This window comes from Protopterus annectens, chromosome 1.part1, assembly GCF_019279795.1.
Source record: "Protopterus annectens isolate FY-2018-M chromosome 1.part1, PAN1.0, whole genome shotgun sequence".
Taxonomy (NCBI): Eukaryota; Metazoa; Chordata; order Ceratodontiformes; family Protopteridae; genus Protopterus; species Protopterus annectens.
In genome coordinates this window covers 81,388,595-81,403,229 of record NC_056726.1, presented here as the reverse complement: position 1 = coordinate 81,403,229, position 14,635 = coordinate 81,388,595, and the positions used below count along the sequence as shown (strand labels likewise).

Below are 14,635 nucleotides of genomic sequence, written 5' to 3'. Positions count from 1 at the left end.
GTGTGTAGGATCCTCTCACTGGAGGATTGAGGAGAAGGGAAAAATGTTGAAAGGTTAATGGTTTGATTGAGTGATAATTCATTTACCACCTTGAGTGTAAAGGATGCAGTAGTTCTTAGAGACCCTATCCCTATGGAAAACTGTGAAGGGAAAGAAGACATTAGAGCCTGTAACTCAGATATCCTTCTGGCAGAAGTAATGGCCATGAGGATGATTGTTTCCAGGTGCAGTGTTGTAGACAGGAAGAACTTGCTGGCTCAAAATGGATCAGGGTAAGTTTATCCAAGACAAAATTGAGATTCCAAGGAGTAGGAACTGGTTTCCTTGGTGGTCTGATGTGAAGGACAGTTTAACTTCTAACCTTGAAGCTAAAGGAGGAGAATTAGGCAGACATGCACAGATAGCAGAAATATGGGCTGTTACTGAGGAGTAAGACAACCCACTCTTCATTAATTCACACAGACAGGACAGGGTCAATGGGACATCTACTAGCATGTCTGAAGCATTTGTGTACAGCTCCTGAGTGGGGAGAGGTGGTTGTAAGGGTAGACTTGGGTTCTTTGCAACCTGTAGGATCCACCAGTTCTACTCCCTTTTCAAGCAAGGAGGGAATGGGATAACAAACTCCAGAGGATGGGAGTGTTGTTTGCAAACAGTCCTCAAGAACCACTGAAATTTCCTCATGTGTAACTTGGCTAAGGAGAGCATGGGGATAGTAGAGAACAAGAACCCCTGGAGGAGAAGAAACTCCCTTGCAGTCAGGGATTGGAGATGCAGTAGGTCCTGGAGATATGTGGTCAGGGATAGGACCTTTTCTGGGGGTAAGGAAGCTGGCACCCTGTTTGACTAGATCCTGCAGCCAAGAAAAATGTGTTCTTGGCAAGGGATCAGAGTAGATTTCTCGTAGTTGATTGTGAAACCTAGACTCTCCAGGAGTGATACCATGAAGGAGAGATTCTCCTGAAGGATGTCTGGAGTTTAGGCCTGGAGGAGTAGGTCATCTAGGTAAGGGAAGATCTGTATGCCTTATAGCCTGCAGTAGGCTATAACAAGAGCTAATTATTTTGTGAAGACCCTCAGGGCCATAGATAGTCCAAAGGGCAAGGCACATAACTGAAAATGTGAGGAAGCAAGAGCAAATTGAAGAAATCTTCTGAACTGAAGATGAATGGGAATATGAAGGTAGGCATCTCTGATGTCCAAAGACACCATAAAGGCCTGAGGAAATATGAGAGGAAGAAGCATGGGTAATGTTACCATAGGAAAAGTGGGAACCTTCAGAAAGATATTTAGATGGGGTAGGTCCAGGTTGGGTCTCCAGGGACCAGCCATCCTGGGTACCAGGAAAATCCTGGAGTAAAATCCTTTTCCAACTTGGGTGGGTAGCACTTCCCGAATAGTGCCTTGGGACAGAAGGTTGGAAATGATCTGGTGGAAAAGTTCTAGTTGTTCTTTTGGGGAACAAGGAATACCCTTGAAGGAAGGTGGAGTTTTCCACACCATAACGTAGACAGGATCCAAGAGTCTTGGGTTGCCTGCTTCCAAGTAGATAGAGAGAGAGAGAGAGAGAGAGAGGAGTTAATGGGTCGGGAGGTGGGTACTCACAGGTTACCAGGCTTAGCCTGAAAGGGCGGTTTCTGAGTGGGAAGAGAGGAAGCAGACTTAGATGGAAATTGTTTCCTAGTGTCTCTCCTACCTTTGTAAGACTGGGACCTAGCAGGTTTTCAGACAAAGGTGGTTTTGGTAGGGTAATTCCTCTGAAACCTAGGGACAGGGGAAACAAACATATGCTTAAGATCTTGCAGCTCCTTGCCCTTCTCCTGAAGAGATTTGAATAGTTCTGCAGCCGAGGTACCAAACAAAGCCTTGTTGTCCAAAGGAGCATCCATGATCTTTGCTTTAATGTCATCAGGCAAAGGTTGGAGCCTGAGCCATGAATACCTTTTCAGGGATGACCCAGATGCAACTACTCTAGCTGAGGCCTCCATGGCATCATAGCTGCACTTTATGGAATGTTGTATAACCTGGGCAGAGGAATTAAAAATGTGGGAAAGCTTAGCCTTAGTGAGGGAACCAGGGAGCTTAGAATGTAGTTTGCCAGAGTCTGAGAGAAAGGCCAAGGAATATTTGGCCATATGGGTTTGATAGTTAATTGCCCTGAAGGACAGAGTAACTGAAGTATAGACCTTTTTCCAAATTCTCTCCATGACTTTGCTCTCCTTATCTGAGGGAAGTAGGGAGGTAGAAGGTGGGATTTTGGATGCCTTGTCTGTAGAGACAGAAGTGGTAGTATGATCTGCAGAGGGGCATTTGAATAAGAATTTGGATTCCTTCAGAACTTTATAAAATTTTCCTTGCCTCTTGGGGGCTGGAGGCTGGGAATCAGAGCACTTAGAAGCAGCTGCAAAGGCATCTAGCAAGGCTGCCAGAACAGGAGTATGGCAGATGGTAAAGGGGAGTCCATCTGTAGGAGGTCATAGTACCTTTTTTTTTGGATGTTAGATACCTGACAGCAGTCCCACTTGAAAAACTCTGTCATCTTTAGGATAGTTTCCCCAAATGGGATATCCTCCCCAGGGGTATCTTGGCCATTAGATTCCTCTTCTGGAGTGGCATAACCCAGACAGGAAGAAAGTTGGGCTGAATAAGCCAATGTTTCATCTCTTGATGATACCTCCTCATCTGAGGAAACTTCCTCAGAAGTCATATTTAAAGGGGTAGAAGGGGAAAAGGAAGGAGAAGGGAGAGATGAACCTGAGGTCTGGTGCAGGGCCATAAAGGTGTCAATCAAGCCTCGAGAGAAGGGCTGCCAATTTGGTGGTTGCTCCAGAAAATCTATAGAAACATGATTAGTTTTTATCTTTTTCTTTTCGGAGGCCTATACAAGGTGGAAGGTGGATGGGTCTGACTTTGGCCTACACTCCACAATATTGGTAGGAACATCCTCTTGCACTATGATTTGGGTAATGACAGGTGGGCCTTCAGTAACAACAAGCTGTGATTCCCCCCTTTGCCTGAATCAGTTGCCTGTGAATCCCTCAAGGATGTGCTGGTAGAGTCCTTCATGGCCTCCACCCCAGTACCCATCAAAGGAACATCTACCAACTCCAGAACAGCCTCCGGGCCAACATTGGCCTCAGGAGAAATGTCTAGAACAGAGGGAGCAGTGGGTAAATCAGGCCTAGGTTTCCTGGCCTTTTTAGCTTGCGTCTTGTCTGAAGGGCCTGACGGAGCTTCATTGTCATGTGTGAGATATTTTAAGCACTGATTCTCAACATATAACTTCAGGGAAGCTAAATGACTACACAGGGTCTTGGATACAAAGGCCTTACAGATAGCACAGACAGCATGGTCATGGTCTGGGCCTAGGTAAAACAAGCAAAGATCATGAGAGTCCTTATGTGGAATCTGTTTTCCACACTGACACTTGCCCTTCCCAGCTGACATGTAATCAAAACAGAACACATTAGCCAAAAAAGTACTGAAAAAACCTCAGTGGGGTACTTATCTGGACCATGGTTCCCACCTTGTCTGATGAGTGATGACCAGAACAGGCAATCAGACAGGTGGCAGAAAGGTTCTGAGGTCGGTATGTGCCGACATCCGCTTTATATCCAATGTCACTTTATTGCTGACATTAGCTGATGTACAGTGTCACATGTTCCTCACAGTAGCATTAGACTTTTGCATACTGGCCAGACATTCGGGTCAGCCAGTGACGAGCTCCTGCATGTTATGAATACTGCAGCATAGGAATAGAAGGAGATCAGATAGCTTTAAAACAGTGAAAAATATTAGTAAATACTTAACAAATAATGGAAACAACAACAAAAAACCTGGCAAACAGTGAAAACAGCAATAAAATATGATTTTACGGGCATGGTGTAGCAGGCAATTGAAGTATAACAGTGTAGTTTAGTACGCAGTAAATAAATGTAGTATAAAAGTAGGTGGCAGGCAATAAGAAAGTGTAGTAAAAAGTATAAATAAGCAAAAAACAGGGAATTTCTGTTTTTGGGAAGCTCAGAAGCCTCTAGTTGTGTGGTATCTCATTTCAGAGTTGTGGTTGGAAGCTCACCTTAGTTCAGCTTGGTACAAACAAACAGAAACCTGATCAGATGCAGGACCTAAATACCAGAAGCTAAAACTTGAAAAAACTCTAACAAAATTCAAAAGAACCAATGAGGATGCTTATTCCAGACCCTAGACCAGCCTCCCTTTACCAGTCAGGTGCCAGTCAAACACAGTTCTCTCACAAAAGTGCAGATATGCCCCTTCCAATACAAGATGGCCTGGAAAATATGCTCAAAACAAATAAACCACTGCAAACAGTTCCAGAAGCAGCAGGCCTGGATCTGGACTATGCTATAGCTACTAGTTACCCTAGTTTCAACGGGAAACACTAGAGAATATTTAACACAGCAGAAAAAAAGCAGTGAGACACTGAAAATGTTTTAAACAGCAGAAAATCAGTCAGGAGGCTCTAAAGAATGATTTAAACAGTTAACAGATCAGTTAAATACTGCTTGGTGGGAAAACCAGAATGAAAGAAATTGTAGTCTAAAGGAAGGAGAAATCTTAAAAGAAGTATACAAGAAGAAAATAAGTAATCAATTAGTAATAACTTTAAAAGTACAGAGTAGTAAAAATTGTATAAAGGTAGACATACAAATCAACAGGTAGCACTAAATGATGTAGAGAGGAAGTATAGGCTCAGAACAATGATGTAAAAGGTGACTTGAAAGAAAAATGGGTTAGATGTTTCATAGAAATAAAGATAAGTGAACAACAGAAGGCAAAGTAATAACTACATGATGAAGTGAGGCAGGATGGGATGGCTGGGAAAGGAAAGTGAGGCAACAGAGGCACAGAAGGCTAATAGTACTGGGAATATTATTAGATGCACTGAAGTACTGGAGAGATTGGTGAGGATCCAATTAGGTGCAGAGGCAAAGATTTATTTTATTTTAAGAAATCTCAAGCATAACCTAAATTCATGTTTTCTTCACATATATGAAAAGTAAAAATCTGCATGCTAATGCAATGTTATAAAACCTATACCTCCTATCTCAAGAATTACATTATTAACTGCATTCTTCAGATCCTGAACTATGGAAGCCGACAATGATGCATTGTTCATGGAGCAGTAGGTTACTGATTCCCCAGAAATAACAACAATCTTTCTTTCGGCTTTTTCCCGGTTAGGGGTCGCCACGGCGGATCACTGTCTACTCATGACTGGCAGTGGAGTTTTACAGTATCGAGTTGCCAGCCTGGTGCCCAACCTTCCACAGAAGGCACACACATGCACACACTCACACCTAGGGCCAATTTAGTGTGTCCAATTCACCTACAGCATGTCTTTGGGATGTGGGAGGAAACCAGAGCACCGGGAGGAAACCCACGTGACCACAGGGCGGACATGCAGACTCTGCACAGAAGGCACCCCAGCCGAGGATCGAACCGTTGAACCTCTTGCTGTGAGGTGGCAACGCTAACCCCTGCACCACCATGTCTGCCCCAGAAATAACAACAATAAAGTTCAAAAAGCTAAATGAATCTGGATGTAGAAATCATATGAAAAACACCCATACAAGTTAGCTGTATGAGCAGAGTGCAAACCTAACATCTAAATGCAAAAACATTCATTTTAATGGTTCTCTCTCTTTCAGCTCCCAGTATCCATAAGTCAGCAGTATAGTTACCACACTTTTATTTGACTTACAAGACCATCAACTTAAAATTTACTTTAATGAAGAATAGTCATTGACACAATAAAAGTTATATTCTATGCACCATATATGCCATTCAAAATGATAAGGATTCATTCACACGAATGAGCTGAATAAAAGGCAAATATTTTGACATGAATTCCCAGCCACAGTGTATCTCACCTTTTAAGCCATGGTCCCGTCCTCTTTGCAGATTTAGTGATGCCAAGTCAAAAGGTCTAGAATCTGACAGAACAATTAGCTTTTCTGTTAGCTCTTCGTTCATTAACTGATGTGTAGATTGCAGCTTGGCTGGGCTTGCAAGCATCCCTCTCATTAAAGGATCTATTCCACCTTTGAAAAGCAAATAGTAACTAAATGAATTTGCATTTAATAATTGCCACTTAAATGTAACCATAGTATCATTATACAATATAAGAGGTTTAGAAAGACATTTAAAACATGCACACTGACTTGAATAGCAATTAAAATAATACATGGTATGCAAATGATTCTATCAGCAAACAGTCACAGGTGTGAAATGTACTCTGAATGCAACAGCTTTCTGAAATGTATCAGCACACTGTCTTCACTAAATCAGGTTTTATCACTTTTCCAACTACTTTGTTGTTCTTCATCTATATATGTTATCCTTTTATTTTAAACAGCAGCACTTTATTTGCAGTTACTGTATATGTCACATACTCTTGTAGTCTGCATGCATATTGTACCTTTTCACTTCCCTGATGGGTGGCCCTTCCTTTTCTACACATTTTATTTGTAACTTACATATCAAATGCAACCTGATATAGGGGATTACAATGTTTATTTGTTTACTCAGCTTTTTACTCGTAACTGTTACTTGTTGTTTATAAAGTTACATTGAATTACAATGTTTATTTGTTTACTCAGCTTTTTACTTGTAACTGTTACTTGTTTATGAAGTTACGTTGAATTGCAATGTTTATTTGTTTACTCAGCTTTTTACTCATAACTATTACTTGTTGTTTATGAAGTTACATTGTCTATTACTTCATCTTAGGCACTGCCTTCTCAAAGACTGGGCAGCTGCTCCAAGAATGATCACATAACCCTTATATGTGTTAGTCATTCACTCACAGTACAAAAGGATTTTTTTTCCTCTTACCTTTTTTCTCATCCCCCCAGACCCTCTAGTATCACAGTTTTATGGTCTTTGCCTGAATAATTGTCTCCTATTCTTATATTGTAATGGCTCCCTATCGAAATGTCAGCACTCAAAATGCTGACTGCTAACAAGCTGAAAAAAGAGCAAAACTACAGCAGAAGAGCATATCTCAAACACTACTCTCTTTCTTTAAACTTCTTTTTTGCAGTGGGGCAAGCACCGACTGCACCCCCTGATGTAGGAGGATATATACATATATATATATATATATATATATATATATATATATATATATATATATATATATATATATATATATATATATATATATATATATATATATATATATACCAGCTATACAAGGTCTGAGATCACAATACCTCAAAGTAAAAGGAATATTGTGTGAAATGGCCACTTTGTACTTAATATAAGTCCATTTTTTGACCATTCAGTCTCCTTGTTTTGGGACCCTCTCTAGTGGATTCCTTTTAAATAATTACCATTGTAACTCATGCCAATACATTCTTGCTGTCCACTTAATGGGGTCTCGTCGCTCCAATGAATTCTTGCTGTATGACTACTGGGGTCTCATCCCTCCAATGCTTTCTTGCTGTACACCTACTGAGGTCTCTCCATTGTGTTCTATTCATGTCTCACCATTCTCCTATTTTGAATGCAGATGTCTTATTCCTGCAGAACTGCTCTTACTGTACACAGAACCTGACCTCAGCTTATTCTGTTTTTTTTTCTCTTTTGTTCTCTCCTTTAGTATTGGAACTATTTATAGTCCCCCATCATCACTGGAAGATGACAGTTCCACTCTTTGTTTGGCCTCATAGTTTTCTCAAATTCTTTTATCTGCTCATTGCCCTCATATCTCTATCCCGCCATCACTTTTCTCTTCTCATCTTTCTTTTTCATTCATTTAATGACTTTCTCCACCTAGTGTAATGTGTCTTTTCTTTCCTGTTGGATCTCTCCCTTCTATCTCTTGCATAAGGACTATAAGAAATACCCAGCCAACCTACAGTATTTACTGTGTAATACCTTAAATCTCTGGTAGTGGAGGGCCATGAGATACATGCAAATGACCCTTAATGACATACAGTGTTTCTGCTACATGGCTTCTGAATGCCCATGACTTTTAACTTTTTATGTCTTTGTTGATACATTCCAAAAAATATAAAGCAAAATGTAAAAAGCCATGGGCATTCAGAAGTCGGTACTTACATATTATTGCAACCACATTTTTGTGGTTGCGAAATTCGTATCCTAAAATCAAAATGAGTGTAGGAAACACTGTAAGGTGTTATTCAAAGTTGGTATTGCTGAAGAATAAGTTTGGGTTATCTTCAGGAAGAGAAAAAACTGAAAAACTCCTCTTCCTATTTTGCACACTTGAATCGTCATAGCTGCTCTGTTACTGACGAACGGATTATTTTCATTCTGTGGAAGGAATCCTTCTGAGAAGGAACACACAGATACAGGAATGATGGTTTTGGTAAATTATTTATTTTTCACAGTTTGTAAACATACTTCAAAATAAACATTTCAGTGATAAAGTTGCAGTAAGTAATGCGGACAGGCAGTTGTCTGAAATTGCAGTCAGGAGTGCTCCAAACAGTGTTTTTGCCGGTCAAGCTGGGTTTCTTACGACATGCTGCCAGTCTACTGCATACATAAAAAACGTCACTAAGTTTGTCCTTTTTTATTGATATCCCTGCATAAAGGAGACTTCATTGTAAAAGAAAACACATTGCATGACATTTTTAAAACATTTAATGGCCAGATTTCACTATCGGGAAGAAACTAGTATTACTGTGAAAATGTGGTTGCGATAATACATAAGTACACAGAAGTCATGTGAATGAAACACTGTATGTCCTTTGAATAAATTGCATGGGCCTCTACTATAGGAGGTTTAACGTACTGCGCAGTGAAGCACCAGTTTGCCTGAGACTTTATTGCAGTTTTTACTGAATGGTTTGTTTGTGTGACCTTTATACCCTTTGGTTTTGATTGCATTTGATCTATCATTTCCCTTATCTCTTTCCTTGTCAGAAGAGATTCTTACTTTCACTTCCTTGTGATTGTTTTTTTGTTCACATCATTAATGAATGCAAACAATTCTCTGTCTTCCTGTTTTACTTTGGCATTCTAAATAAATAAATAAATATTTGGTCAAGGTATCTGGGAGCTTTCCCCTACTCTTTTTAATAGGTGCTGTGAGATTTTTGACATCCAAAAAAAGTTGGATCAAAGGAATAGAGTGAACAGAGTACACAAAAAAAAATTACAAATCAAAGTAAAACAACGGACTCAGAAACGCCAATAAATTTAATAACTAGATAAAGCTTTTGGGATAGGTTCCTTCATCAGTGCTAAAAAGGCATAATGAAACCAATCAGTCACTTAAATAGCAAGTTCAAACAATATCACAAGACACAGCCCCCAGTAAAAGTTCAAAATTAATTAATCGATATAAAAAGTTTTAAAGACACAACCTGACTTAAACCACTTAACATTCAAAATATACAGTATTAAAATCACTACAAATTTATACACAAAACTTCATTTTAGACATATTTGTTTCTGTCTTAAAATTGGTTTAACACTGATCGTAGCATTAATACCTGGCTTCCAATCAGCTTGTAAATGAAGTATCCAATAATATTCATTTACTTCCAATTTGTTGTTAATATCACCATTCCTCGAAATCTTAAAAATTATGTCAAGTGATAATTCAATAAAGGTGTTTTTTTTAAAAAAAACAACTCTAAATTTAAAAGTTTATTCTGAACCAAACTCGATCACATATTTAACAAGAGAATTACTATTCACATTTCTTATCTCTGAATGACGCTCAATTATCCATTCCTTAAGCTTTCTAGTACTCTTGCCTATATAAAACCCAGGGCATTTCATGCAACTAGCTAAATAAACTATATTAATGGTGTTATAGGTAGAAAACATCTAAAAATATATTTTTTATTTGTGATCGGCTGTATAAATTCACTACTAAATACAAATTTACAGTAGGAGCAATTATAACAAGGGAATGTTACAAGCCTACTACTTACCCCAGGTTTATTTTCATGATTTAAATCTTTATAAAATAGGTGCTGTTTTAAATCACAGCAATTGCTATATGCAAAATAAGGTTTATCCACAATATACTGTTTTAATTCTGACTGCATCTGTAGAATTCCCCAATCTCTCGATATAACATTTTAACTCCATTAGTTCTCCTATTAAAGGTAGTAACATAATGCACATTAATCTGTCTCTGCCTTTGATCTACAATATTTCCTTGAATTGTAGTTTTCAAAAAGTAAGGATTGGCCATCTCTTTCCTCTCATTCATAACTTGATGTGCAAGCTCATCTAAGAGTTTGATATCATAGCCTATATCTTTAAATTCCTGTAACATGCTTTCCATTTGTTCCCTACACGTTTTTATGTCCGTATTCAACCTACTGACCCTCAGCACCTGGCTCTTCACTATGGCTTTAAATATATGCCCTGCATGCATACTATTTCTATGGAGGTATCTAGTAGCTTGTACTTTCTTCCTAAATATGCTATTACATAAGCCATTACCATGCCTGTCTATTTTAACATCCAGAAAACAGATTTCTCTTTAGAAGAATTAAGCTTAAATTTCCAAAACTAGTGGTTGTAACTAAATAACTAATGGACTTAATAAGTTCCCATTGGTCCCCTTCCCAAATAAGAAGATGTCATCCACAAATCACTTAAAGAAGGAGATCTTAGATGCAAATTTAGATGAAGAGTTAAAGATACACTCAGCTTCCCATTGATTTAAAGCTATGTTGGCATATGTATTGGCAATGAAGGTACCCATCGCCATGCCAGATACCTGATGGTGCATTTGATTTTTAGATGTTTTGCTACCTGTAACACTATTAATATAGTTTATTTAGTTACTTGCATGAAATGCTGTGAGTTATATGTAGGCAAGAGTAGTAGAAAGCTTAATGAATGGATAATTGAGCATCCGTCAGAGATAAAAAGAAATGTGAATAGTAATTCTCTTAGAGTTAGAGTTTGGACACTGGTAGGGTTATACAGTTTAAATGGGTCTTGGTGTTAGGAGGCTAAACAGTTAAGACTGAGCTAGTGGGAATTAGGGCACTTGACTTTTAGAGCAAGTGGCACCGACCAAGTGTGTCATTAGCTACTAGCACATGAGCACTTGTAGTAAACCCATGGATATAGATATACAGTTTAAGAGCACTAAAGGTTCTGCTGATTTTGTATTTTTGTCGATGCAAACTTTTTAAAGTATATTTAATCCAGTTTTAAATGTCTAGACATTTTAACTCTATTAGAAATAAAGTAAAACAAAGACATTTGGTATATCTGGAAAATCCGGTATGTTATATTTGGGAAGTAGTGCTCCTGTACATGTATGAGTATGTACTAATCTGCATCAGTAAGATGCTACGATTTTTTATTTGATGTGTAATGAACCACATAGTGATGAACTCATGTTAACTGTACAAAAAAGTATTTTACCTCTAATAGTGTCAACATTCCTAAATGACAGCTATGAAACCTACAGTGACAATACTCTGAAGTTTATAATGCCTTCCACACATTTAGACCAGCTAATAGACAGACAGAGACTAAAGGTGGAGGTGACTCTGTTTACATCAAAAATAAATATACCTCAACGCTGGTCAAACAGGACAATGCACTGAGCTGCTCCAAGTCCAAATCACCACAGGCAAAATACAATATTACTTTCTTACCAGCTACAGGTCCCTCCTCTATGACCCAGGGAACCCATACCATGTATTTAAACTTATTAGAAACACTAACCATCCAACTCAATATCATATTCATGGGTGGCTTTAATTACTCCACTATTAACTGGGAACCCTATATGACATCAAACATTACAGGCACAGAGATTCCTGGATTTTGTAAACACAACTCCCTGAACCAGATAGTTAATACACCAACTAGGGGTGCAACCATACTGGATCTGGTCCTCACTAATATGGGAGAGTGCTGCACACCCCCTACTGTAACATCTTCCCTGGTAAGGTCAAACCATAAAATGGTCTCCTTTGAAGTAAAAATAAAACCTGGACCCCCCAGCTAAACCTGGAATATTCAGGAAAAAACTCTAAGCCTAACCTCCTGCTATTAAGTGATAACCTGGCAAAATTTCAAGACCCCATAAACCCTGAGAGCACTGCTGCCTATGCAGAACTGTTCACAGAAACCCTGTACAAGCACGTTAATAGCTGCATAGAGGCAGCTGTACCCACCAGGAAGTAGAGAACTAACTGAAAAAACAAGCCACCCTGGTGTAATCACAAAATTAATAAGTTGTATAACAGAATGAAGAAAATCATGGCAAAAATTAGGAGGTGCAGCACCAGCAGGATAAAAGCACTCTCATCAAACTAAACAAATGTCTCAGAGGAGAAATAAACTCTACCAAAGGCAAATTTGAGGTGAATTTGGATCGTCAGGCCAAGGACAACCACAAAGCATTATTTAGCTATGTCTGCAACCTTAAAGGTAATACACAATTGTGTGCAGAGCTCATAGTAAATGGAGCCATCTATACCAAGCCAGAAGGCATAGCAAACCTACTGGCCAATAAATTCGGCTCCAACTTTACCTCTCTCTCCTCCTCAACCTTTCCTCAGGAAATACCATCAAATAAAACTTTGCTTGCTGTCACTAGGGAACAGGTCCTTAATGCATTCTCTAAGGCCAAGGACACTGCATCAATGGACCTAGACAACAATATTCCAGGATGCTTTTGAAATAGCATGAGACATGGCCTATCAGGGCCTCTGGAATTGCTTTTTAACCATAGCATCAAAACAGGTTTCATGCTTCATGAATAGAGAACAGCAACAGTCATCCCTCTGCACAAAGGTGAGCCATCTACAGACCCTGGAAACTACAGTCCCATAAGTCTTACTAGTCTTATATGTAAAGCCATGGAAAGAATTATCATGGAAATGATCAATAGTGATATAGTAAACCTCCAGACCCTGCACCCAACCCATTTTGGTTTTGTCAAGGGCAGATCATGCCTACTCAACCTGGTGGACTTCTTTGAGAAGGTCACCAATGCAATGGATGAGGGAAAAATGGTTCACGCTGCCTACTTTGATGTGGCTAAGGCATATGACACAATACCCCACTCAGGCATTATTGCCAAACTCAAGAAGTTAGGTACAAACCCATATGTTACCCGGTGGATAGCCAACTAGCTCACAGATAGGACCCAGAAAGTTAGAATTGGGGAGTCCACCTCTACAAAGAGGCCAGTCACAAGTGGAGTCCCCAGGGATCAATCCTTGGACCACTTCTTTTTGGCATTTACTTCTCTGAAGTCAAGGCCAATGTTAGTGGTCTCTGGCTGACTAAATTTGCAGATGATTACAAATTATGAACTGTCATTGAATACCATACTTTTTTTATTTTATTTATTTATTTATCATTTGTTGACTGGGAAAGTCTGACTAGGTTCCACAGAGCCTGTTTTCAGTGGAGGCCCAGGGAGAAATGTTCCAGATGCATGTCTTTGGAATACTGACACAAATGTTCTCCAGGAGAGGCGGACACATATAAACAACTGGTGTCAGAGTCGTAGACTAAAACTAAATGCCAAGAAATGCATAAGAGTATCCTCCAAGAAGTCTTCCACCCTGGGAAACTATCATATTGACAATTAGAGCAGAGCTGACCCAGTAGTCAGGGACTCTGGGACACATATAGATAGTAATCTAGCCTTTGAACATCCTGTGTCTACAGTGGTGAGGAAAATATCCTATGTTGCACAACTTATAAACATGGGTATGGCATTTAAGTCAAGGGAAGTCATTGGTCCGCTGTATTCAGCATTCACCACACCTACCATCGAGTACAGTGCTCCCTTTGGTATGTACCTAACCAGGCATATCCAACAATTGTAACATCCACAGAGGTTCCTCATTAAAAGAATACAGGGCTTAAGTAAAATGTCTTGTGCAGACCACTTCAAGGCTATTTCCCTGTATTCTGTCTCCTACAGTCTTTTGAGGGGAGATCAGTGCCTGACATACAGGGCATTGTCAGACCCCATTGTGATGGACCTCCTGCATATCCGAAAAACAAACAGCGCCAGAATTACCCAATATAAAGACGTAAACCTTACCTGCTATATAAATAGGACCTGCTGGAGAGACAGGTATGTATCCCAGAAATTACCCCTTCCCTGGAACAGGATCCCTATCCATAAGAGGAAGAGTTCCTCCTAACCCAATTCAAGTGCAACCTGGACAATTGGATGGGGAATAGAAAATTATCCCTGGTTTGGCACCTATGTCTGTAATGGATACATACAACCTGTAAATGTTTCATCTCCCAAGCCTCTGCTTACACTTATCAGTGGTATCAGAACTTGTCAGAGATTTGGGATGCATACCTAAGCTTAAAAAGGCCCTTGTGGTCATTAGTCTAATAAACACCTAGAAACCTATGAACCTATAAGAAGCGAAAAGCCAAATGCAAATGCACTTAATTCCAGAAGAGCAAATTCACTGACCACAAGTATTTTTGCAAGGGAGATCCCCTGAGCTCCCACAGTGCGGGGTCAAACCTGCAACACCCAAACATATATTCCATGAAAAAGAGAGAAATCTCTCAAAATGAAGGAATTTCTGCCACTGGGAGTGCTATCCTCTTCTGCTTCTTGGCATGTTGTGATTCAGGCTACTGATGCTCAGTCAGATTGATATCAGCC

General features: G+C 39.4%; 1 protein-coding gene across 1 annotated transcript in view; it reads right to left on the bottom strand.

The window, feature by feature from the left end:
• TPO (thyroid peroxidase) overlaps nt 1–14,635 on the bottom strand; it is a 1,574,682-nt gene that overhangs the window by 296,791 nt on the left and 1,263,256 nt on the right. The window contains exon 7 of the mRNA XM_044086790.1: nt 5,895–6,065. Within this exon, the coding sequence (XP_043942725.1) occupies nt 5,895–6,065 (171 nt within the window). The remainder of the gene's footprint in view (nt 1–5,894; nt 6,066–14,635) is intronic.